Source organism: Diabrotica virgifera, chromosome 6, assembly GCF_917563875.1.
Source record: "Diabrotica virgifera virgifera chromosome 6, PGI_DIABVI_V3a".
Lineage (NCBI taxonomy): Eukaryota > Metazoa > Arthropoda > Insecta > Coleoptera > Chrysomelidae > Diabrotica > Diabrotica virgifera.
In genome coordinates, this window is record NC_065448.1 from 204,077,416 (window position 1) to 204,103,030 (window position 25,615).

General features: G+C 33.2%; 2 protein-coding genes across 2 annotated transcripts in view; both read left to right on the top strand.

Annotated features, from left to right (window-relative positions):
• Nucleotides 1-25,615, top strand: part of LOC114328537 (inter-alpha-trypsin inhibitor heavy chain H3) — a 90,632-nt gene that overhangs the window by 2,441 nt on the left and 62,576 nt on the right. The gene's annotated exons all lie outside the window — the stretch shown is intronic.
• LOC126886683 (antichymotrypsin-2-like) lies at nucleotides 15,115-23,713 on the top strand. The gene is made up of 2 exons (XM_050653681.1): nucleotides 15,115-15,138; nucleotides 22,406-23,713. Exons 1-2 carry the CDS (start codon nucleotides 15,115-15,117, stop codon nucleotides 23,582-23,584), a joined length of 1,203 nt encoding a protein of 400 aa, XP_050509638.1. The 3' UTR covers nucleotides 23,585-23,713.

Below are 25,615 nucleotides of genomic sequence, written 5' to 3' on the forward strand. Positions count from 1 at the left end.
GACACTTATTGTGCTTAATCCCATATTAACTTGTCTTTCTTGAAATAGTATCATTGTTTATTTGTGAGATATCTCTTGAATGAAAGTCCCACAGCCTTAGAAGATTAGTACGTAGACTCCTCACGGACAAAGAAAGAATTGTATTCAATTTTCGATCAATAGAGTGAAGATGTCCAATCAGACAGATAATTCCTGATAGAGAGTATTTGAAACTTAGTTCCCCTAGGAGAAATAAAGAAGAAGAATTAAATTGGATCAAAAGGTATAGAATTTAAAATTTTATTCTGTTCAAGAAATCTCCAGTTATTCTTCTTCTCAGACAGTTATTTTCTTTAATTTTCCCGAAATCTGGTATCATGTTTGTTATTAAGCTTAAAGAGATTAAATAAATAAAATATGTTGCTATGCTAAGTGGAAGACTTCTGATTACATAACAAATTATAAACAAAAATATTATTACAATCGTTTTGATAGTGAAAGAGCATAGTGAAGAAGAATATGTCACAAGGTCGCTGATCGGGAGTGGCTGCCAAATAACCATGGGCGTACGTACAGAAAGCGAGAAAGGCTTTTTTTTTAATTAAAAGAAGTTTTAGCAACAACAGAAGTTTGATTCTGGATCAACACCTTTATTATTTTGTTATACGGTATTAGGCAAGTAGTTTGGCTAATACTAGGTGTAAAAATTGTAGATTTTGAAATATAGATAAATCAGAAAACACAAGTATTTGTTCAACCAAATACACAACCAAATGTATAGCATTAACACAAGCAAGAGAAAAAAATTTGAATACTTTCCGATGATATGAACATTAAAAAATATAAACTATTAATACTACCTAGACGCTGAGATACTAGAAAAATCATTGTGGCTAAAAATTGTGTCAATGGTATGTAATTAACAAAAAATTAGTTTTTTTGTAGAAGTAGATTATTCATCAATATCATCCGTACAGAAGTAGAGTAGACAGTGAACCGGGACTGCAAAAGATTATTACTTTAACAAACTAACAGTATGACACCTTTATTTTGACCTTGGAATGTGAAAAATTGACATATACCGAAATTCAGCTTAATGAGAACTTAGAAAAAATATTTTATACCAATTTTTGAAATATGGCTTTATACGTGTTAAATATTCGTTTTGTTAAATATTCGATTTTTCTAAATCTAAAAAAAAATTAAGTAGTATTAATTTCTACTGCCTTTAAGTAAAAAATAATATTTTTTTTCTTTAAGTCGATCGATGTTAAGATGACAAGCGCATGGTTGTAGGTATGCAACATTGCAACATGTATGGTTAATTTTTATTACCAAACCATATGGAATTTTTAAGATATTTTGTCTTATTAAAAATCCAATTTGAATTGTTTATAAAGGTACCTACAAAAGATATCTAGTACAAATTAGATATTTTAACCTATTTACCATACTATAATAAATGTGATGTACGTATAAACCAGTAGCAAGGATAGGATCTATTGCTCCCCTCGTTCTTCTATACTTTAAGCTTTTAAGCCTTATGCTTTCTTTATGTGACTGGTCCATTCTACATCCTAAGCCCAATCCTATAAGCAACTAATGTTGTTTCCATGATCACTGATGGCTTATTGTATATCTTCCATTATATCTTCTATTATAATATACGTAATTAGTACGAAGTACAGTCAGTCATAGCACTACGCCCAAATTGTGCCAGAATATAGCCGTACAAAGTTTTCCAGCTCTGTGAAGCATCGCTTAGGCAACACTTTTCCCCTGTGCCTACTGTTGCCGCTAGGCAACACTGTTTCCTGGACACGATGATGTTACACGACTGGATCAGGGAGCATCAGTACTTGCAGCTCCAATCTCACTGATGTGTAAGTTGGAGTGAGGCTGCCTGGTAATTTGTCAATTAAACATGATGAAGGTTACGTGTATATTTGTGATTGTGTGTATGTGTGAGTGTGTCACGTTTAATCAACAAATCTACAATAATTGGCATAGCCAATGCTATGGATCTATACAGTGATGAGCGCACTAATAACCGGCAAAATAACGCAAAAGATGGAGAACATATTAAGTTGTGAGATAAAAAGAGATGAACTTAGTGGAGGTGTTAAATTTAGTGATATTAACTTATAGATTGAGATTATATTGATTATTCCCACCTTTAGATATATCCGACGAATTTGAGAAATGCCACTGTCACAGTGACAGTTTTAGTTGAGATACCCCTCTGATACGTATAAAGGAGGGAAACAATCAATATAATGTCAATTTATATGTTACTATCGCTAAATTTAACAACTCTACTAGTTTTATTCCTTTTTATCTCACAAATTAATATGTTTTCCATCTTTTGCGCTATTTTGCCGGTTATTAGCACGCTCATCACTGTATACCCATACATTCGTTTCTTATTTCTCACTGGCACCAGCCCTAACAAAAATTAGAACTTCTCCACATTGAGTAGCTCAGACTTCATTCTTAGGGTAAGAACAGAACAAGTAGGTCGAGGTGGAGGTGTAGGTCGCGGTGGATGCTACTAGTTAAGTCGCGGTCGATGTCGACAGCACATAGCAAGGAGGTCACCTGCGCTGTCAGTCGAGCTAGAACCACTATCAATGAAGAAGTTTAATGGAATTTAAATGACAAAAAGACTGTGCTTATGCGATGTTGTGTCAGTGAAGTGATGATAGTGATGAAATGTCAGCTGTAAATAATCAGATCCTCCTTCATATTTCAAAAATTTACTGAATTTAATTACTTTAGAAATACAAAAATAAACTGAATAAAAAAAAGGGATTATATAAAAAGTATCAACTCACATAGCGCAGGTAATGAAAACTTGGCTTCTAACGAACCAATCACAGGGAAGCACCCTTGTAGGCCGCGCAGTAGACATCCATGTAAAACAAACTCATTTTATTTCCAAAAGCATCGATGTAAACCTCCTGGATGGCATCGCGCTAAACCTCCACCGCGACTTACCTGCTCTGTTCTCTTCCATTCACTACAATGTGTTTGTTTTACATGGATATCGACATCGACCGCGACCTTCACCTCCACCTTCACCGCGATCCACTTGTTATGTTCTTACCCTTAGAACAAGACGGAAAAGGAGACGTCCTCCGTTTAATGTTGATCATTTTTTAACTGCCATACTCATTTTGCAACCTAAACATTAAGCTAGAAAATTTTGATATTCTCTATTTTATTATTCTCTTTTTTACCTAATTCTTCTATGAAGGATCTAAGTATTAACCAGTTAACGGTTAATTCTCAGCAATTGCATCATTTTTTTACTATTTTTTGAATATTTTATGGAGAGCTATATAGGCATCTAGTAAATCAATTCCAACAATATTATATTCAATGATAATAAGCTGTATACTGTCTTTGATAATGACTTTTTCGGTTTATATGTATTTTAATCGTTTCTCATAATTTTTTAGCAATTATTGGCTGTTGCATAACAAAAGTGGATAATAAATTTACTATACCACTGTACTAGTACGTTTTGTATTATTATTATATTTACGTTTATATTATCATAGTGTATAGCATACGTTTATAATGTCCTCAAATTCCTTTTAAGTTAAATCCTTTTTACTAGCCATTAAATCGGTGTGATAAATCGGTAATGCTAAAAGATAAGAGCTAATTGTGCAATGTTACATTTCTACAACATACATAGTTTACTACTTAATAATAACTCCAAATAAAACAACGGAGTGTTTCTATGTAATAAACCCTTATCTCCGCATTGTACCTATGTATTTATTTACTTGAAATTATTCGATATATCCCTCATCCGGTAAAATAGTGCCCAACTCAAAAAACAACATTTTTCAGGAGAGACAAAAATAGATTTTTTAGATCTTTATGTAGCTGTCAGTTTGAAACGGTAATTGCACGGTTGTAGGATACATGCCGATACTAGGGGAGTGCAATTAGAACGAAAACATGCATTGTTTCGGAAAAATTCAAACAAGCTTATATTTTTCTAAAACTTTTTTTGTTAGTTTATATACATGTTAAAGAAAAAAGTTCTACTCGCAGATTTTGCCGCTAATTGTTTATTAATTGTTTAAACAATAACACTTTTTTTTTTGTATAAATAATTTTAAAAATATCGTTGAATTCATCATTTTACTTTGATCAAATATGTTTCTATTTTGTTTTTGATTATGCTGAATCCGAATATGACATTACAATTTAAAAATTCTTATACATAAGCTCTTATACAGTATGTCTGCGTAGCTAGGAACCACATGCAAAACTTTTTTATTATCAATTTTACAAAAAAACTTATTCTTCATAAAATGCTCTTTATAGTCAAAAATTTAAAACTCAACCGTCATATATCAAATTTTATCAATTTTATACGAGTTATGTCAAAAATATAAATTTCGTTAAAGAGTAAAGTACCTTCATATTCCAGAATATCAAAAAATGCTATTATGAAAAGTTGTTTGAAATTAAAAACTATGTTTTAATATACAATTACATCATTCTAATAGAAAAAATGTTTTTTCAATTTTTTCTCAAATTGAGGATACCCATCATCATTTTATTATAATTATGATAACTAGTTTATTATCAATTTTACGAAAAAAAGTTATTCTTCATAAAATGCTCTACCTGGTCTAAAATCTAAGATACAACTTGCAGATATCAAACTTTTGCAATTTTATACGAGGTATTTTATACGAGGTATATGTAAAAAATATGAATTTTACTTAAGAGTTAAGTGCCTTTATTATTCACATTATTTTAATTAGAAGGATGTAATTGAACACCCGTGTTGAGCTGGCCCCCCCCACTTGCAAAAATTAAAAAACAAATAGCCCTGATTTATGAGCTATTTATGAGCTCTCATATTCCGCAAACTAAAAATTTTGAGCTCGTTCCACTGAGCAGGAATTTAATACCCTAGTGGGGGGGGCTGAGTCAGCCCCCCCCACTACTTAAAAATAGGAATATTGAATCGGTTTTTGCGGCAGAATTACGAGCTATTTATGAGCTCTTGAAATTATATAGTTTCGATTTTTGAGCTCATCCCCTTCACCCCCAAACAACCCTTTAATTGATTTAACTTAAAGAGAAAAAACTTAAAATATATTGTATTGCGAATATAATTCCTATAGCTTATATACTCTAAGAATAAACTATTAAATCAAGAGCATTTCGATTATTGAGCTACAACCCCTTCGCCAGAAAACCACCCTATCTTCCCGGCTTAAGAGAAAGTTGTATTAAAAATGCGTTAAACTAATTATTTGGCGACTACATATCATTTAATAATTTATAAGCTTCCAAATTACGCGCATTTAGATCAGTAAATTGCAATTGATTTTGTATAGTACAGTCACTGAAGGTAAAAATCAATGATTACCTTCAATTTCGGTGAACCTTCATCGATTTTCACGAAAATTGGTCAGTAGTTAGAGGATACGTCAAGAAACAAAGGTGACATGGTACCACCTTACGCCTTTACCCTGAGGGTGGATACCGCCCCTTCTCGGGGGTGAAAATTATTTTATAAAAAATAAATGCACAAATCAATAAAAGAACAAATTAACAGCAAAATTTATTATATAAAGTTAATAAAATAAGTCAATACTTTTTAAGTTATTAAAGATCAAAGATTTTAATTATTTGTGAAAAAAATGCATCTTTTGAAAAGGTTTTTTGTAAATCACTGAAAAATTTTCAGTTTTTACAAAAAAGTTAATAGTAGTTTAATTCGTATAGCTTATATTCTAAGAATAAACTCTTAAATCACGCGTCTTTCGATTATAGAGCTACAACCCCTTCGCAAGAAAACGACCCCATATTCCCGGCTTAAGAGAGAGTTGTTCTTAAAATAATTTAAATTAATTATTTGGCGACTACATATCGTTTAATAATTTATGAGCTTGCAAAATATACGCATCTCAATTATTGAATTGCCATTTTCTTTCTATAGTGCAGTCAATGAAGGTAAAAATCAACTAGTACCTTCGATTTCGGTAAATCTCCATTCATTTTCACGAAAATTGGTGAGCGGATTTTGATACTATCAACTTTTTCTGCATCTTATTTTTCATAGTTATTTCTAAGTACTTTGACAAGTATTTAGTACCTAAGTGTTATAAAATGCATCTCTTTCCCGTTATTTAAGCTTGAACCCTTAGATTTTAACAGTCGCGGAAAAAATATACATTTAATTACCAATAACTTACTTTAAATTAACATTAAAGGGTTTTTCAAATAAGCAATTTATTATATTTGTTATTAGCTTCAATTTTAGTGATGAAAACTTTTTTGTAAAAACTTACAGTTTTTGAGTCATTTATGAAAAATCGCTCTAAAGCATGCATTTTCTTTCCAAAAATTAAAATATTTGATCTTTAATAACTCAAAAAGTATTGATTTATTTTAATCACATTATATAACAAATTTTGCTTACAATTTGTCCCACTCTCGATTTGTGGGGTTATTTTTAATAAAGTAATTTTCACTCCCGAGAAGGGGTGACATATACCCCAGGCTAAAACCCCAAGTTGTTATTGTCAATTCGTGAAAATAAATGGAGATTTACCGAAATCGAAGGTACTAGTTGATTTTTACCTTCAGTGACTGCACTATAGAAAGAAAATGGCAATTCAATAATTGAGATGCGTATATTTTGCAAGCTCATAAATTATTAAACGATATGTAGTCGCCAAATAATTAATTTAAATTATTTTAAGAACAACTCGCTCTTAAGCCGGGAATATGGGGTCGTTTTCTTGCGAAGGGGTTGTAGCTCTATAATCGAAAGACGCGTGATTTAAGAGTTTATTCTTAGAATATAAGCTATACGAATTAAACTACTATTAACTTTTTTGTAAAAACTGAAAGTTTTTCAGTGATTTACAAAAAACCTTTTCAAAAGATGCATTTTTTTCACAAATAATTAAAATCTTTGATCTTTAATAACTTAAAAAGTATTGACTTATTTTATTAACTTTATATAATAAATTTTGCTGTTAATTTGTTCTTTTATTGATTTGTGCATTTATTTTTTATAAAATAATTTTCACCCCCCAGAAGGGGCGGTATCCACCCTCGGGGTAAAGGCGCAAGGTGGTACCATGTCACCTTTGTTTCTTGACGTATCCTCTAACTACTGACCAATTTTCGTGAAAATCGATGAAGGTTCACCGAAATTGAAGGTAATCGTTGATTTTTACCTTCAGTGACTGCACTATACAAAATAAATTGCAATTTACTGATCTAAATGCGCTTAATTTGGAAGCTTATAAATTATTAAATGATATGTAGTCGCCAAATAATTAGTTTAATGTATTTTAAGTACAACTTTCTCTTAAGCCGAGAAGATAGGGTGGTTTTCTTGCGAAGGGGTTGTAGCTCAATAATCGAAATGCTCTTGATTTAATAGTTTATTCTTAGAGTATATAAGCTATATGAATTATATATGCAATACGATATATTTTAAGTTTTCCCAGCATCTTTCTCTTAAGTTAAATCAATTAAAGGGTTGTTTGGGGGTGAAGGGGATGAGCTCAAAAATCGAAACTATATAATTTCAAGAGCTCATAAATAGCTCGTAATTCTGCCGCAAAAACCGATTCAATATTCCTATTTTTAAGTAGTGGGGGGGGCTGACTCAGCCCCCCCCACTAGGGTATTAAATTCCTGCTCAGTGGAACGAGCTCAAAATTTTTAGTTTGCGGAATATGAGAGCTCATAAATAGCTCATAAATCAGGGCTATTTGTTTTTTAATTTTTGCAAGTGGGGGGGGCCAGCTCAACACGGGTTAATTGAACACTGAATCATATTTTTTAATTCCAAACAACTTTTCTTTATAACAATTTTCGATATTGTGAAATATAAAGGTACTTTACTCTTGAGTGTAATTCATATTTTTTTACATACCTCGTATAAAATTAATAAAATTTGACATTTGATGGTTGTATCTTAGATTATATACGATGCAGAGTTTTATAGAGAATAACTTTTTTTAGTAAAACTGATAATAAAAAAGTTATCAATAGGTTTCAAGTTACGCAGACATACTGTATGAGCTAAAAAAAATTTTTTTGTTGAACATTTATTATTGTTGAAGCTTATTATTAAAAGTATTTTAGGTAAGTTTTATAGAAAAAATTTTGATCACTTTGTATAAACATTTTTTTAACTGGTAATTTTCGGTTTTAGTATTACATTTTTGTTATCTTTCTTAATTTTCTCAAAAAGAAATAGTTTAATTCATGTCTAAAGTAAAAATAATTCAGTGCATTTTAAAGATTACATCCTAAGCTTTACAAAAACACCTATAAAACTGTAATAAATTTGTTAAAACTTGAGTAATACCGTCTTAAAGTGGTGGTAATTCAGTAAAACTACGAAGATTTGAAAAATTACATTTTTTGAGACGTCGTATCATTTGAATTAAATTTTTGAGATTTTTTTTGAGAGAAACATCGTTTAGTAAGATGTCTGAAAGGTAAGCTGTGCAAAATTGAGAGTTTTATAAGAAAAATTGTATTAGTTACACATTTTTAAATAATTGTTAAACCAAATTCATGTAAGTCTCACTTTCCGTCCACACCATACTTATGCCCATATATTTTATTTCTTTTTCTTACAATCATAACATAGCTAAATTATTCTTCTTTTATGACCAATCTATAAAATTTCATTTGATTCATTAGCTAAAGAATTACATTAAAATAACTCAACCGTGCACTTCGCCGTACGCTATTTACAGTGCGCCAATGTTTGTGAGAAGGGTGACTTTAGAGTTATACATAAAACATTATAGAAGCTACAGATTTAATTTTAGAAAAATCTTTATACAGGGTTTTTTTTGTAAAATTTTCTGAATTTTTCAACGGTCAAGTCAGTTTTTTTCTACAATTTATATTTTCGGAGTTATTTAAAAATCATCTAATTTCGCAGTTCATTTGTTTAATAAAAAATGAAGCACCCACTTCTCGAGTAGAACTTTTTGATATGTTGTTTATTAAACATTTCTTAATTAAATTACAAAAAATTCTATTTTGTTTGATTTTTTCCGAAGTGAAAATCTATATGCACCCTATATGTTTTTTTTTTGTGATCCCAGTATTCCAATCGAGTTACATATCACTCCAGAGGATACAGCCTTGGCCAAAAGTGTCACTAATATAAGCCATTGATAGGATTTTAAATTATTGATAATCTATGTAATGAACACGAACTATACTGTAAAATTTTCTAATATTTCAATAAAAGTAGACCGTTTCCCGATTCAATTCGACCCTCTCGCCATCCCCTAACACGTGTTTCTAGGTTTACCCGTCATCAAAAAGGCTTTGCGAGAAGATTGAATTGAACCAAAACGCACCGATTCGTTGGTAAATATATTTAAATATTCTACCAACGTACGCCTTCTATGTCTTTCTAATATATATTTGTTTCTTAAAATAACGTTGTGAGTAATATATGTTGTAATGTATGTAATTGTGAAAAAGTGTATTATTAACATAAGGTGAGTGATATACTTGTGTATTGCTTGTGCATGTAAATAACGCTTTTTTGTACTAATTCGAAAATTAACAGGTTTTGAAACTAACTAATCCACAACTAATATAGACCTGGATTTTTTATGGTTAACCAGCTATGCTTAAATATGTGTAAGGTGTATCTTAAGTACCTATTCGTTTAATTTTTTTAAATAATTAAAAAAAAAGAAAACGACAGAAGAAAATATATTCCCCTTTTTCATGAATATCTCACATTTGAATATTACAACAATATTTATTTTCCTCTTCTAGTAATTTTTGTTTTTGGTAATAATAGCTATATCAACATTTAACAATACCGGTTTTTTTCAATGACGCGGATAGTCTCAACAGTTGTTTTATTTATTATTTTTATTTTTAATAATAATATGACCATTTATTAATACAGAGTCTATTCAAATTTAGCATTTATGAGTTGTATTCGACTTCTAACTGATCGTATTTATACACATATCTATACAGGGTGTCCAAAAACTCTACCGACAAACGAAGACACGAGATCCCTCAGATAATTTTAAGATATTTTAATCCAATTCACCTGGTCCGAAAATACTTCCTAAGGGAGTTAGAGCTCTTTGAAAATGGCGTCTTGTAATTAGTTTTTCTTAAATGCCTTCAGAACGGTTCTAGTTAGAAAAACAAAAATTGGTGTACACATTTATTTTCCAGAGATAAATCGATTCCATGCATTGCGAATTTCTAGTACCGGTCATAGGCGTCCGTTTTGGGGAAGGCAACAGTTATTTTATCGCATAACTTTTTTATCTTTAATCATTTTTGACTCTGGATTATTAAATTCTGAGGTAATTTACAACTAAAAAGTACTCTTGATTTAAGTCAATAGGATACACCGTTTTCTATAAAAATCAATTTGAAAATTTTTCTTTTTTTGAATTTCCAAAAAAAATTTCAAAACAAAACTAGGTATTTAGAAATCCGAAAATATGCGACCGTTTTTGCTAGGTCAACGGTTATTTTATCGCATACCAGTTTTGTCCTTAATTTTTAAGCATTTTAAACTCTAGATTATTAAGTTATGAGGTATTCTAGTACTAAGAGTTACTCTTGCTTTAAGTTGGTAAAATACACCGTTTTTTTTCAAATTCAAAGGACGAAATATTTTCAAATTAATTTTTCTAGAAAACCGTGTGTTCTACAGACTTAAAGCAACAGTACCTTTTAGTACTAAAATACCTCACAATTTAATAATCCAGTATCAGAAATGCTTAAAAGTTAAAGGAAAAAATGTTATGTGATAAAATAACCATTGCCCTACCCAAAACGGACGCCTATGATCGGTATTAGAAATTCGAAATGGATGGAATCGATTTATCTCTGGAAGATAAATATACGTACCGATTTTCGTTTTTCTAAATTGAAGTGTTCTGGAGGTAAGAAAAACTAATTACAAGAATCCATTTTCAAAGAGCTCTAGCTTTATTAGGAAGCATTTTCGGACTAGGTGAATTGAGCTGAATTATCTGAAGAATCTCCTGTCTCCTATCTTCGTTTGTCGGTAGAGTTTCTGAACACCCTGTATATCTCGCTGGAGAAGAAATCGAACAAGTTAGGTAGTTTAAATAGGTTGTCTCTTAACCGAGAGTTAGCAACCTGAGACTGAAAAAAGAGCAGAGTAGAACAAGCCAGAAATGCTTCTTTGAGGCTCCGTAAATTTCTGGCAAGTTGGATTTCAACCTGAGATACAAAATGCTTAAGTAATGAGTTTGGCCTGTTCTGTTTTACGAAATGGAGTCATGGACGTTAAAGGCCCACTTTATTAACAAACTTGAAATCTTTTAAATGTGGTGCCTGTGCTGAATACTTAGAATATCATGGAAGGACGGCCAGAAATGAGGAAGTATATAGAAGAGGCTTTCAGGATAGGGAATCCTTTAATGATGTAAAATGTAAAAAGTAAAGAGTAAAAACAAACGTAAAGTCTTTGAAATGTGGTGCCTGTGCTGAATACTTAGAATATCATGAAAGGACAGTAATATCCGACGTCAAGTCGGATGCCTTGTTGCCAATATCTTCTATCATTGTAGTTTTCATCTTCTAATCCTCGTACATTCATTGATCGTCTTACTCCTTGTATCCATGTCGTTCTTGGCATTCCTCTTTTCCTGGTTTCCGTAGGTATCCATTTCATAATTTTCTTTGGCAATCTCTCCTCCCCCATTATCTGAACGTGTCCGTACCACGTTAATTGTTTCTTCTCAATGCATTCTACGACCGTTTCCTGTGAATTCATTCTTCGCTTTACTTCATTTCTAACCCGGTCCAATCTCGATGTTCCACTTGCTCTTCTTAGGGCCTCCATCTCAGTAGCTTCTATTTTACTTTTTTGGTGTTCCTTTATTCTCCATTTTTCGGATCTGTATACCAATGTGCTCTTAATCATGGTGTTGTATATTCTCATTTTTCTTTGTTTCCCTATCTCGGTACTCCACAAAACTCCGTTCAATGATTTAATTATCGTTCTTGCTTTATTTATTCTGCTCTTAACTTCTGCATCGTCAGTACCTTCCTTGTTGAAATTAATTCCCAAATACTTATATTTATCACAGCTAGTTATTTTCTGATTATTGTCCAATATCATATCACTTGAATCCTCACCTAGGCATAAATATTGTGTTTTTTCTACATTCATCTGCAGTCCCCATTTTTCGTATTCTTCCTTCAATTTACGAGTCATATATTCCAAATCTTCTTTATCATTTGCACATATTATTTGATCGTCTGCAAACTGAAGGGTGTACAGTGTACAGGCAGGTGTTGTTGATTTGGATGCCCATTCCACTGCATTTTCTTTTCCCTATTGTAAGGGCTTTGGCAACATAAATCTTAAACAGACTCGGTGATATGCAACATCCTTGTCGTAGACCTTTGTTGACTGTAAACAAATCTGTTATTTTGTTTCCTATAGGAAATTCTTTAATTATGTAAAAAGTAAAAGTAAAATCAAACAAGTCTTTGAAATATGTTTTTTGTTCAGAAAAATCCAAAAAATTTAAAAAAATTGTTCGGGTCAAAAAAATTGACTTTTATAATTTGCTTTGAAAAAAATTATTTAAATAAAATTGGGACCACTTTTCGCATGGGACCCTATCCTGGGATATCTGATGTAAATTATTAGGCAAAAAAATCTCATAAGAATATTTTTCTAAACAAACCCGAGTTTGTCGCCTTGTGTAATAAATCCATCCATTAGACTTTTTTTTAATTACAATTTGTTTCAACCACAAAAGGTTATTAGCAATGAACTGTATATTGACATCAAATTACAAAGTTTATATTAAATTTGGTTTGGAGTCCTATAGTACGTAAAAAACTGAGAATCTTAGATGAATTATTTTCACTTAAACAATCTTTAAATCAGGGGTGTCAAACTCAATTTTGCAGAGGGCCATATATTAAATTCAGAATGTGTCGGCGGGCCAGATTCAAATAAAAAAAAATGTACTGAATTATTATAACATTTTATTTAATAGTATACTTATAATATACGGTTGTTAAAAATCATATCAAAGTTATAAAAGAGGGTAATTATTTTGAGCTCGAGGATCCAGATACCTGACTTCTCTTGTTTTTGACAAGCTCATTGATGTCAGGTATCATATTCGTTGTATTTATTTTAAGAATTGATTGGAGATGTTCATTTGTAAGTCTTGTGCGATGTTTGTTCTTATTTATTTTCATGACGGAAAACATCTGCTCACATAAATAGGTGCTACCAAACATGCACAGAATGCGTGCTGCATGCTTTTTTAATTCCGGGTAGTTATCCAAACTCTTGAAATATTGTGTATAAAATGTAAGTGCGTTAACCTCTTTAAATTTTTCTTTCAAAATACTGTCCGATTGAAGATCTATCAACTCCATTTGCAAATGAACTGGTGCCTGTGAAGCTTCAAAATTGAATGGATTGTTGAAAATTGGGAATTCCATTTCATTCATTTTGTGGAAGTCTTCAAAACGATTGTTGAATTCCGTGATAAGATTTTGCAGAAGTTGAGAATATTGATCCAATTTTTTTTGATCCACTGTGCCAAATGATTTTAAATGAGGGAAATGATCCAAAGTTTGATTTTTTACCTGATTTTCCCACAGCCTCAACTTTGTTTCAAAGGCTTGAATACATGAGTACATTTGAGTGACAATCAGATTTTTACCCTGTAACTTTACATTCAGATCAGTCAAGTGTTTATTCATATCTACCAAAAAGGCACAATCAACCCACCAGTCATTGTCATAATCAATTGGGTTGCCTTTTTCTAACATGAAAGCTTGAATAGGGTCACGTAATGCAAAAAATCTTTCTAAAACTACTCCTCGACTGAGCCAACGAACTTCGGTGAAATAAGGGACATCAGAAAACTTTTCGTCCAAATCTTGTAAAAACTGCCTGAACTGTCGGTGATTTAGTCCTCTGCTCCTTATAAAATTTACTATTTTAATTATAGGTTGCATGACATGGTCCATTTTTAAATGTTTGGATGCCAATGATTCCTGGTGAATTATACAGTGAAATCCCACAAAATTTCCTGATGTTTTCTGTTTTAATTTAGTTACAACGCCCGAATGTTGGCCAACCATGGCAGGAGCGCCATCCGTAGTTGTGCTGCTAAGTATATTCCAATCGAGTCCATATTCTGCCATCAAATGCTCCAATGCAGAATAAATATCATTTGCTGTTGTAGTACCTGTCAATGGAACGCACTTTAATAGTTCTTCAGTTATTTCAAAGTTACTGTTAATACCTCGTATAAAAACAGCAAGTTGAGCTGTATCAACAGTATCAGTGCTCTCATCAACAGCCAGTGAAAAGTTTGTAAATTCCTTAATTTTCTCCTTCAGTTGAAGAACCAAATTTTGAGATAAATCATTTATTCTTGAAGCAACAGTGTTTCTTGACAGCGAAATATTTTGAATTATTGACTTTTGAAATGGAAATGAAACATCGGCAACTTTCAACATACAGTCTTTAATAAAATCACCATCAGTGAAAGGTTTTGATCTCTTCGCGATTTCTAATGCAATAATAAAACTTGATTTCAGGGCATCTTCACTCTCAGTATTAGCTTTAGTAAACATCGATTGTTGACCTTGAAGTTTAGATTTTAAAGATGACAATCTGTCCATTCTTATTTTTTCAGTGTAACAATCGAATTTTGATTTATGATTCGTATCATAGTGTCTCTTCAAGTTAAACTCCTTACAAACAGCAACTGTTTGATTGCAAATCAAACACAGTGGTTTACCTTTCCATTCTATGAAAAAATATGCATTTTCCCATTTAGACTGAAAAACTCTACGTTCACTATCAACTTTACGTTTTTGTGACATTATGCCGAAATCGTAACAAATATGGAACTCGACACAATTATGGATATCGCACACGCACGACACAAACAAATGTACAATACCTTCTCAACCACTACTTCGCAACTGACTCACGTGACACGTCGACGCACTTCTTTTATATCGATAAGGAAGGTTCTAGTCTAGACTCGAAGCGCATGGAAGATTCTATTGTTCTCAACAAAAATAATAGGGTGTTTCCGCTAAGAGATGGTGTTACTGTCTATCTCTCTCGCTTGTCTAGGCACGCGCTGCCTTTGAAATGACTTATAAATGTAGTGTAGTGTACGCATTTTAAAACTTCCGTAGAGCAATCGAGTGAAGTCTAAAAGCTCTAAAAAACATGATTCTTCTTTCTGTGACACATTGCGATCGCGGGCCGTATTGGTATGGCCCGGGGGCCGGATGCGGCCCGCGGGCCGTATCTTTGACATGACTGCTTTAAATAATGTATTTGGTAACTGTTGACGTTGTCGTTCTATAACGTAGAGGGGACAGTCTATTATTATATGTTGCACTGTTAGTTCACTATCACACACATAACACATCGGAGGGGCTTCCTTCTTTAATATAAAGTCGTGGGTGATCTTCGTATGGCCAAGTCGCAATCTGGACATGAGCACTTGGTCTGTTCTCTTAGTAGGATGTTTCGATGGCAATACACTTTGTTTGATTGTTCTTAATGTAGAGTTTGATTTGTTCCAATTTGTTTGCCATTTTGTCATGATCTTGTTCTTAAAATATTGGTTTAGATCAGTATGAACGCAAGTAGTTATGATGTCTGTTAATGGATGCTCACTCGCATTTTTTGCTAATATGTCAGCTTTATCGTTTCCACTTATCTCGCAATTTGAAGGTACCCAGAGGAACTGAACTAATCTTTGATTTTGTTGGCATATCAAGGGTTTCGCCTTAATTAAAAGCAGGACAGGATGTTTGGGGTATACTTGCTTTAGGATTGTTAATGCACTTAGGGAATCGCTAATGATTATTGAGAAGTTGATGTCATGTGTGGTAACAAACGTTAATGACTGGAGGATAGCAAAGAGTTCAGCTGAGAATATGGAGGTTTGGGGAGGGAGCTGGTAGGAACTGTTATAGCTATCTGTTGTCAAAGCCGCTCCTACTCCATGTGCAGATCTGGATGCATCGGTAAAAATATAGATGTGATCATTAAAACCATTTAATATCTCTAATAATTTCTGATTAAAGATTTTTGCTGGTGTTTCACATTTCTGGAATGCAGATAGGTTTGGATTACAATCAGGGAGAGCAATTTTGTCCATGGTAGCATGCTTTGGCTGACTTTAAAAATATTGTAAGTGGGTGGAATTATTGTATCTAAGCTTTGTAACGTTGCTCTCACTCGATGATAAAACGGAGGATCCAATCTTTCCCACTATTAAATGTCAATGAAAATCTATCTGTAAATGTGTTTTTATAAACAGGTTGAAACAAATGAGGCTAAGGTATTCTCTCCTGAGTTGAAGGGATTCTAATTGCAGTGCAATTCTAATTGCTGGATTAGGAACTGTGTCTAGCACTTTCAATAGTGAACCTTTGGCTGAGTTGTAGGCAACAGCAGCATAATCTACTTTTGAACGGATTAGGGTTTTGTATACAGTCATAAGAGTTTGGAAATCGGCACCCCATTGTTTATGAGAGATACTTTTCATTAAGTTAAGGCCGTTTTGAACTGACATACGGAGAGAGTGGATACGTGAGAGTGGATACGTGAAGAGACCGACATATCCGAGAATCAATTGGGCTTTATGCAGGGCAGATCAACAACAGACGCAATTTTAATTATAAGGCAGTTGATGGAAAAATACAGGAGTAAAGAAACAAACGCTCATATGGCATTGATTGATCTTGAGAAAGCATATGATAGAGTTCCTCGAGAGATTCTGTGGTGGGCACTCAATAAGAAAGGAGTCCCTGGTGCATATGTAAAGATTGTGAGGGATATGTATGAGGGAGTAACGACTAGTGTTAGGACAGGTGTGGGAGAGACTGATAAATTTCATGTGAAATTAGGATTGCACCAAGGCTCGGTGCTTAGTCCGTATTTATTCTCATTAGTTTTGGACCAGATAACAGAGAAACTACAGGGTAACATTCCATGGTGCTAAATGTATGCTGATAATGTCGTGTTAGTAGGAAATAGTGAAAGATACTTAGAACAAAAACTGGAACAGTGGACACGAGCTCTGGAGGAAAAAGGTTTAAAACCTAGTAGGACAAAGACAGAGTATTTGGAATGTTCATTTAAATATGGAGTTACTACAAATAAAATGGTACCTTTGGATAGTGAACTAATTGTAAAAAGCAATAGTTTTAAGTACTTGGGATCGGTATTACAGAGTAATGGATAAATAGATGGAGATGCATGCAGTAGAATTAGGGCTAGATGGATGAAGTGGAAGGAAGCGAGTGGTGTGTTGTGTGACAGAAAAGTTCCAATGAAGCTGAAAGGAAAATTCTATAAAACAGCCATAAGACCTGCTATGATGTACGGAACTGAATGTTGCGCAGTGAAAAAGAAAGAGGAACAACGAATGCATGTGGCGGAGATGAGAATGCTTAGATGGATGAGTGGAGTGACAAGAAAGGATAAAATTAAAAATGAGTATATTAGTGGAAGTCTACGTGTGGCACCAATTGATGCCAAAATGAGAGAGCATAGGTTGAGATGGTTTGGTCATGTTCAACGTCGAGACGTTAATCATTAAATACGAAGAGTAGCTGAAGTGCAGATTCCTGGAAGGAGTAGGAGAGGAAGACCAAAGAAGACGTGGGGGGAGACGATTAGACAGGACATGTTGGTAAATGGGATTAATATTGATATGACCCAGGATAGAATTGTGTGGCGAAATGCAATTAGGGAAGCCGACCCCGCATAGGGATAAGGCAAAGAGAATGATGATGATACGGAGAGAGTGGATGTGGTCTTGCCAAGATAGTCGGCTATCCAGTTTTACTCCCAAGAAGTTAATCGGTTCTGAATACTTTATTGGTCAATTTTTTAGGTAGAGTGTCGGTGGATTTATGTATTTCTTTGGAGTTTTACTTAAAATCATTGCTTTCGTTTTAGTGGGTGAAAATTCTAGGCCAGTAGTATTAGACCAGTTCTCTAATTTGTAAATGGCTTGCTGTATATGGGTCGTCATTGTTGATATATTTTTACCACGACAGAATATAACAAGATCATCAGCAAATAGGCGGGCTTTGACTAATGGGCTAAGTGACTTAGCGATGTCATTGATGGCAATATGGAAAAGTACAACACTAAGAGTAGACCCTTGAGGAATACCGTTTAATTGGATTTTGGAGTCTGAAAAAAAGTTGTCTATTCGAACTTTGAAGTTTCGCCTATATAAAAAATTATTAATAAATTTGATAATATTTTCTTTAATCGACCAACTTGACAGAATTCTTATGATATCTGATCTCCAAATTGTATCATATGCACGCGTTATATCAAAAAATACAGCCAAACATATTTGATCACATCCAAATGACTCATGAATTACGGATTCAATATCCACTATGTTGCCATTAGACTTTTCTTGGTCCGATTTTAATATTTTCTGAAACTCATTATCGCTGTAAATTCCATTGCTGTTATTAACGTGTTTTTTAGTTGTTAATATGAAAATAACGATTGGTTTTCGAATATTTTACTGATTGCTCCGTGATACAGGTTTTAGTTCTATTAAATTTACCTTCAATTAAAGCTAATGTACTTTTGTACGTAATTCTACATTTAAAAATTTATTGTATAAAACAAAGAACGCTGTATCTAAATAAAAATATTTGTAAGTACGTTTTCTTAATTACTCAGTATTGGCTTGTGTATCCTAGAATGTTATCTTAAATCTTGTCTGTAGATTTCTGAATTCAATAAAGACATAAATGGACATAAAATAGATATATATTTTCAAATAAGTACCAAGTATGTACTAAGTAATAAGTCAAGCATATTAATTTGTTCCGGCATTTTCCCAGTAACGTATCTCAATGTTTTTCCGGTAATTGTGATAACTTCGTTTTGTTTTGTTGTGCCAGTGATATATTATTTATTCATATTTATTGGATTTTCCATTCATAAAAATTATTTTCGCTATATTTTAATGTTTACTATGGCTAACTTTAAAACAGGAATTGATTTGAATAAGAATACATTACCTTGAATTCAAGAATACAAAATTTTTCATACCAGTGGTATTTTCGTCATTTACAGGTTGGGCCAAAAAAAAGAGTCCACCTCGATATTTGGCAGTAGTTATTAGATTTTAAGGAAATGCCGAAACAGGTCGATTTTTATTTTTATATTGCAATTTTTTGGCATATATTTCATACTAGTGACGTCATCCATCAGAGCGTGATGACTAGAGAGCGGAATATATGCAAAGTGCGTATACAGGGTGGGGCATTAGTATGACAAAGTCCAATTACTCGTTTGTCGTAAGAGATACTAAATAAAGTTATTTAGGTAAAAGTTGGGGAACTGATAGCACCATAATTTAAAAATATTTTCAAATATACAGGGGCGTGCGTATTAACAGGGTGACACAAACTTATGTTTTTTTAAATGGAACACCCTGTATATTTTTACATTTTTGGATTCTCCTCAATGTTTCCATTCTTAAAATATATGGTTTTGTAATATTATACGAGGTAGTTTAAAAGATAATTACGTTTTTTTGGTAATTTCGTAGCAATATTTACACCCGGTAGAATTGTAGTGATTTGACATCAAATTTTTATTTTACGTTCAAACGATTTTTAATATAGTCTACTATTGTTAAACATTAACAGTGTAGCGAAATGTTAAATTTTAGTATACAGGGTTGGTCGAAACTCGGAATGAGTATTTTCTTAGTTTTCTTAAATGGAACATCCTGTATTTTAGTATTGTAACGAAATTATATTTTATGGTACTTTTTTTTATTTCTTAAGCAATCCCTATACCTAAGTGCTTTAATTTGTAAGTTATTCGTGATTCTTTAAGCCAAGCATTAATTGCAAGAAAAATTACGTGAAATTTTATTAAGTGACCGTGAAAATATTCAATAAAAAATAATTTTTCGAAAAAAAAAATACATCATAATCTGGTCTGATCCTTAATTTATTAATATTGGATAAGATATCCAAATAAATTCGTAGTTAAGATTGTTGGTGCGAAAAATATTAATAAAAACATACAATATTCTACCTAGTCGGCCATGACACTAAATTTCCTTAAAAATTTGATATTATACTATTTTTATAGTTCCAGTTGCTTTGTTACCATTACTAATATGAATTTTTCTAACGAGGAACTGATTAATAAGATTTTTGTGCTAGTGGAGTATAACAAAAATTTGCTATTAGCAATAAGTTACCAAATGAAAATTGATTTTTTCCAATATATCGAAAACTGTGAGATTTAATATTGAAAATAGACATTATGGAGTATCACAAACTAAAGTGCAATGTAAATGTGACGTTGTAAATTATTGGGTATTGAAAATTGATTCGAAAAACCTAAAACCGGTATTTGGAATAACCGGTTTTTTTGACCGGTTATAAGCGCCAGGTTAAACCGTAAGTTAAAAAAACCGGTGTTTTGTCAACAACCGCCATCCCTACTGTAAGAGGTACTTGGTGCCTGGCATGTACGTCATATCCTGGAGTTTTATGGATATTCATTATGAAAATCGTTAAAACTAGTTATCCCGAGGGTTCTGAGGTCGCTGAAAACGAATATTGCTTCGAGGATGCTGTACGAGGCAATTGGTGCCCTGTATCTACGGTGTCTCGAGGAATTTTATGGAAATCCTTAATAAAATTTGTTGAAACATGTGATTCCGGGGTTTTTAAGGGTTTTACTTATATACTCAAGTTTCTGGGATCTCCGTAATAAAAAAATTTAAAAAAAATTTCGAATTACTTTTTCATAATTCGCGCTCTGAACTAAGTTAGCAGCATTGAATATTTTAATAAAGAGTTCAGAGTTGTGCTTTAAATTTTAACTACTTCTATAACGAATTTTCATAAAACTCCAGGAGATGACGTAGATATCCGGCACCAGGCACCTCGTACAGCATCTTCGATGCAATATTCGTGTTTAGCGACCTCAAAAACCCCGAGATAATAAGTTTCAATTATTTCCATAACGAATTTTTATAAAACTCCATGAGACGATGTAGGTACCGGACACAAGGTACCTCTTACAGTTTTGCCGATCGGATATTCGTGATCAGCGACATCAAAAACCTCGGGATAACAAGTTCAAATCATTTTCATAACGAATGTTCATAATACTCCAGAAGATGACGTAGATACCGGGCACCAGGTACCTTGTATAGCACCTTCGATGCAATATTTGTATTCAGCGACCTCAAAATCCCCAATATAATTTTCAACTACAGTAGAACCCCCTAAATCCTAACCCCGCGAATCCGAACTTTCGGCAAATCCGAACCAACGGAAAGTGAAAAAAAATTTAAAAATTCAAGACAAAAACTTAAAAACATGTTTATTATACAGAGTAGAGCCAGAAAATTGGACAATGTAGGATTACTAGGACTTACTTTGGTTCTCTCGTAGTCAACTTGAGTCCAAAAATATTGTCCACACTCTTGCGAGAACGTTTGGCTACTCAAAATCACAATGAAAGCTGTGAACTACTAGTTAAGGCTAACTTTCGGATAATCCGAACTTTTCGGAGTCCGAACAGGCTGTCCCCCAATTAGTTTGGATTTGCGGGGTTCTACTGTATTTTCATAACGAATTTCCATAAAACTCCAGGAGACGACGTAGATAACGGGCACCAACTTCGCCGACACGACGACATTCCTGTTCAGAGATCTCAAAAACCCCCGATTATGAAAATTGAACTTATTTCCATGATTATTTTCTGAGTTGTGAATTTTTATTTCTTAAACTCTTTGAGATGCACTTTGGAAAATGCATTTTACGTCTACAACAATGTAATTTTCATTTGTCCCTCATGCCAATAGGTCAACTTTTTCCTGAATCTCTCCCGAATCAAATGCAAAAGGTTTCATAACGATCCGTCTTACTTTAAAAAGGTTAGAGGTTTAATGCATTATTTTCTCGGCTACCAGTAATTAACCTTAATTAGTTTGGAAAATCTACTGTGGTGGTTATATCATTTATTCATCTACAGTTTTGTCATTTTTTTTATTTCGGTCTTCTGGGTCTTCGCTAATTTAGCTATATCGATCTTTTCATAGTCGGTGTTGGGCATCCCTATGGATGCATTGGTGGAAGAGTTTTGTTTTAAGATATTAAAAAAATTACAAAAAACAAGAAAAGATAACAAAATTTAAATCCAATAAACTTTGGTACACTAAGATAATTCAATTAGATGGTTCAACTGAAACACAACATTTTTATTTATGCACTGGTTTAAATTTTTTTTCAATTATAAAAGGTCATTAATATAAAATTAAACGTCACTTTCTTTATTTTCAGAAAACAGACCATGAAGCGTGCCATCATTTTAGCACTCGCTATAGCTACAACACTAGCAGCTCCATCTGACGTCCAAGGTCCACTTCAACAATTAGCAATTGGAAATCAACAACTAACGTCAAATGTATACAAAGAAATTCTTAAAACTAAGAATGGAAGTATTATCTTCAGTCCTTTTTCTGCTGAAACCGTATTAGCGCTGACCTCTGAAGGAGCGAAAGGTGACACTAGAAGCCAGCTAATATCTGCACTACACCTTCCAGAATCACAAGAGACTATCCAACAAGGATTTAAGGAACTTTTACCACAACTGAATATCAATAATGAGTACGCAGTATTAGCTTCAGCTAATAAAATATATGTAGCCAACGGTATCAAGCTAGAAGACGATTTTAAAAAGACCGCTGAAAGCATTTACGCATCAGGACTGGAACAAGTAGATTTCTCAAACAGTGCAAAGGCAGCCAACATAATTAACCAGTGGGTGGAAAGCCAAACAAACAAAAAAATTAAAGATCTCATTAAACCTGAGTATATTACCAGCGACACTATAATGGCTTTAATTAATGCATTATATCTAAGCGCTGAATGGTCTACAGTTTTTCAAGATTATAACACTGTAACAGATAAATTCTACATAACAGCTTCCGAACAGATAGATCAACCAACCATGGCAATGACTGAAATATTTAAATATTCTGAAAACAAAGACCTCGACACTCAATTTTTGGAAATTCCGTTCAAAGCGAATGGTCTTGTTTTTAGCGTTGCTTTACCCAACAAAAAAGATGGCATAGCTGCCTTAGAAAATAACATTGAAAAAGTATTTGAACCTCAGCAATATACTCATAAACCTGTACATTTGAGGCTACCAAAATTTACCGTTGAAACCGAGTTGAATTTGAAAACCATTCTTAAATCGTTGGGTGTTCAAAAGCTCTTCAACTTTGACGCTGATCTTAGTGGATTGGCAAAGAACGCCAAAGAGTTACGTGTGTCAGAGGTAATTCAAAAAGCTTTCATCAAAGTTGGTGAAAGTGGCGTCGAAGCAGCGGCTGCCACTGCTGTTTTAGTTGAAACCAGGTCCGGACGTTTCTTCATCGAAAACCCAATCAAGTTTTTCGCCGATCATCCTTTCGTGTACTTTATTAAATATAATAATGTTATATTGTTTGCTGGAAAGTACAGTCCTTAGGGTGCTCGTCACGACACTACAATTGTTTGTATAGTTCCAATAATTAACTTATAAATGTCATAATATGATGTGTTCTTTATGTTATAAAATTATATTGACCTAATAAATATAAAAAGCTCTTATACTTTATCTTCTGCTTTTATTTGCTTTACCTATTACATTTGGAACTAAGTATTGCTTTTAGATGGAGTGAGGAGGAAATACATGGCCATGGCCAGTTATTAACTGTCATAAATAAGTCATGTTTTCATAGCATTTTACTAGTACTTCAACAAAATTTCCTTGCAATTAAAATAGTTAATGTTGGACTGGTATATTATTTGACAAATAATAACATGATTTCGAAGTCAGTTAAATATGATATAATTCCCTAGGGCGTTATTTTGAAAAATAACGCCCTTGGGCGTTAAATTTAAATAACTAACTGTCAAGTCGACAAATAAAAACCTACATAAGTAAAACTATGGTTACCGCAATTACGTTACGACTTCTTCTTCTTAACGTGCCCTATCAAGTCCCCTTGACGTTGGCGATTAACATGGCGACTCTGTCTCTGTCTCGAGCTATTCTAAATAGGTGTTCTGCTTTCTTTATTCCTGTCCACTCCCGGATATTCTTCAACCAAGAGGCCTGCTTTCTACCAATTCCTCTGCGTCCTTCGATTTTACCCATCATAATAAGTTGAAGAATATTATACCGGTCTCCCCTCACTACGTGTCCAAAATAGGCCATCTTTCTATATTTGATGTTATCAAGCAGCTCGCGGGTATCATTTGCTCTCTTAAGGACTGCCACATTTGTCAGCATAGCCGTCCATGGTATTTTCAGAATACGTCTGTGCAGCCACATTTCAAAGGCCTCCAAACGGTTAATGGTGGATATTTTTAATGTCCATGCTTCGGCACCATACAAGAGGACTGACCAAATGTAGCATTTAATCATGCGCTTTCGAAGTTGAAGTTGCAAGGTATCATTACAGAAGAATGACCTCATTTTTAAAAATGTCGTGCGGGCTATCTCGATTCTACATTTTATCTCTTTATCTGGATCTAGTTGTTCAGTAATATGGCAACCAAGATATTTAAAACTGGGTACTCTTTGAATTATATGACCATCAACATATAACCGTGAATCTTGATGGGCTAAACGGCTAAATACCATGTATTTTGTTTTTGAACAGTTTATATTTAGGCCAAACTCTCTTCCCAATGTGTCAATGGCATTTAAAAGGTGTTGTAATCCATTCATATCATCACTTAAAATAACTGTATCGTCTGCATATCTGATTGTATTTATCAGAATTCCATTAACTTTCACACCCCATTCCAAATTATGCAGCGCTTCCTTAAATATTCTATCTGAATATAAATTGAATAACAGTGGGGACAGTATACAACCCTGTCTGGCACCTCTTTGTATTTTGCATATTTCTGTTGATTTTTCGTTTATGCAAGCTGTCGCTGTTTGACGCCAGTATAATTTTTCTATGATTCGTACATCTTGACTATCAACTCCTTTATCCTTTAATATTTTAATTAATTTGTGATGTTGTACTTGATCAAAGGCCTTCTCATAGTCAATAAATACAGCAAAGACGTCTTTCCTTTGATCTCGGCATTTCTGCAATAACACATTTAGTGCAAAGAGTGCGTCTCGGGTTCCCAGTCCATTTCTGAAGCCAAATTGTGTTTCATCCTGATCTTCTTCACATTTATCTCTGATTATACTGTGGATGATACGTAGAAAAATTTTCAAGGTGTGGCTCATAAGGCGATCATTCTATAATCGCTACAGTTTTTTGGACGTTGTTTTTTTGGTAGGGTTATGAATTCGGACTTTAACCAATCTTCAGGGATATCACCAGTCGAATAAACATCATTGAAAAGTTTGACTAGTATTCCAATGTTTTCCTCATTTATGAGCTTTAACATTTCTGTAGGTATGTTGTCGGGACCAACGGCTTTCTTGTTTTTTGCCAATTTTATAGCATGTTGTATTTCTGATTTTAGTATTTCTGGTCCTTCACCTTCA

Coding starts and splice junctions, on each gene's coding strand:
- LOC126886683 (XM_050653681.1), top strand. CDS start 15,115: ATGGTGTTACTGTCTATCTCTCTC. Junction 15,139..22,405: donor TGTTACTGTCTATCTCTCTC/GCTTGTCTAGGC, acceptor CAGACCATGAAG/CGTGCCATCATTTTAGCACT.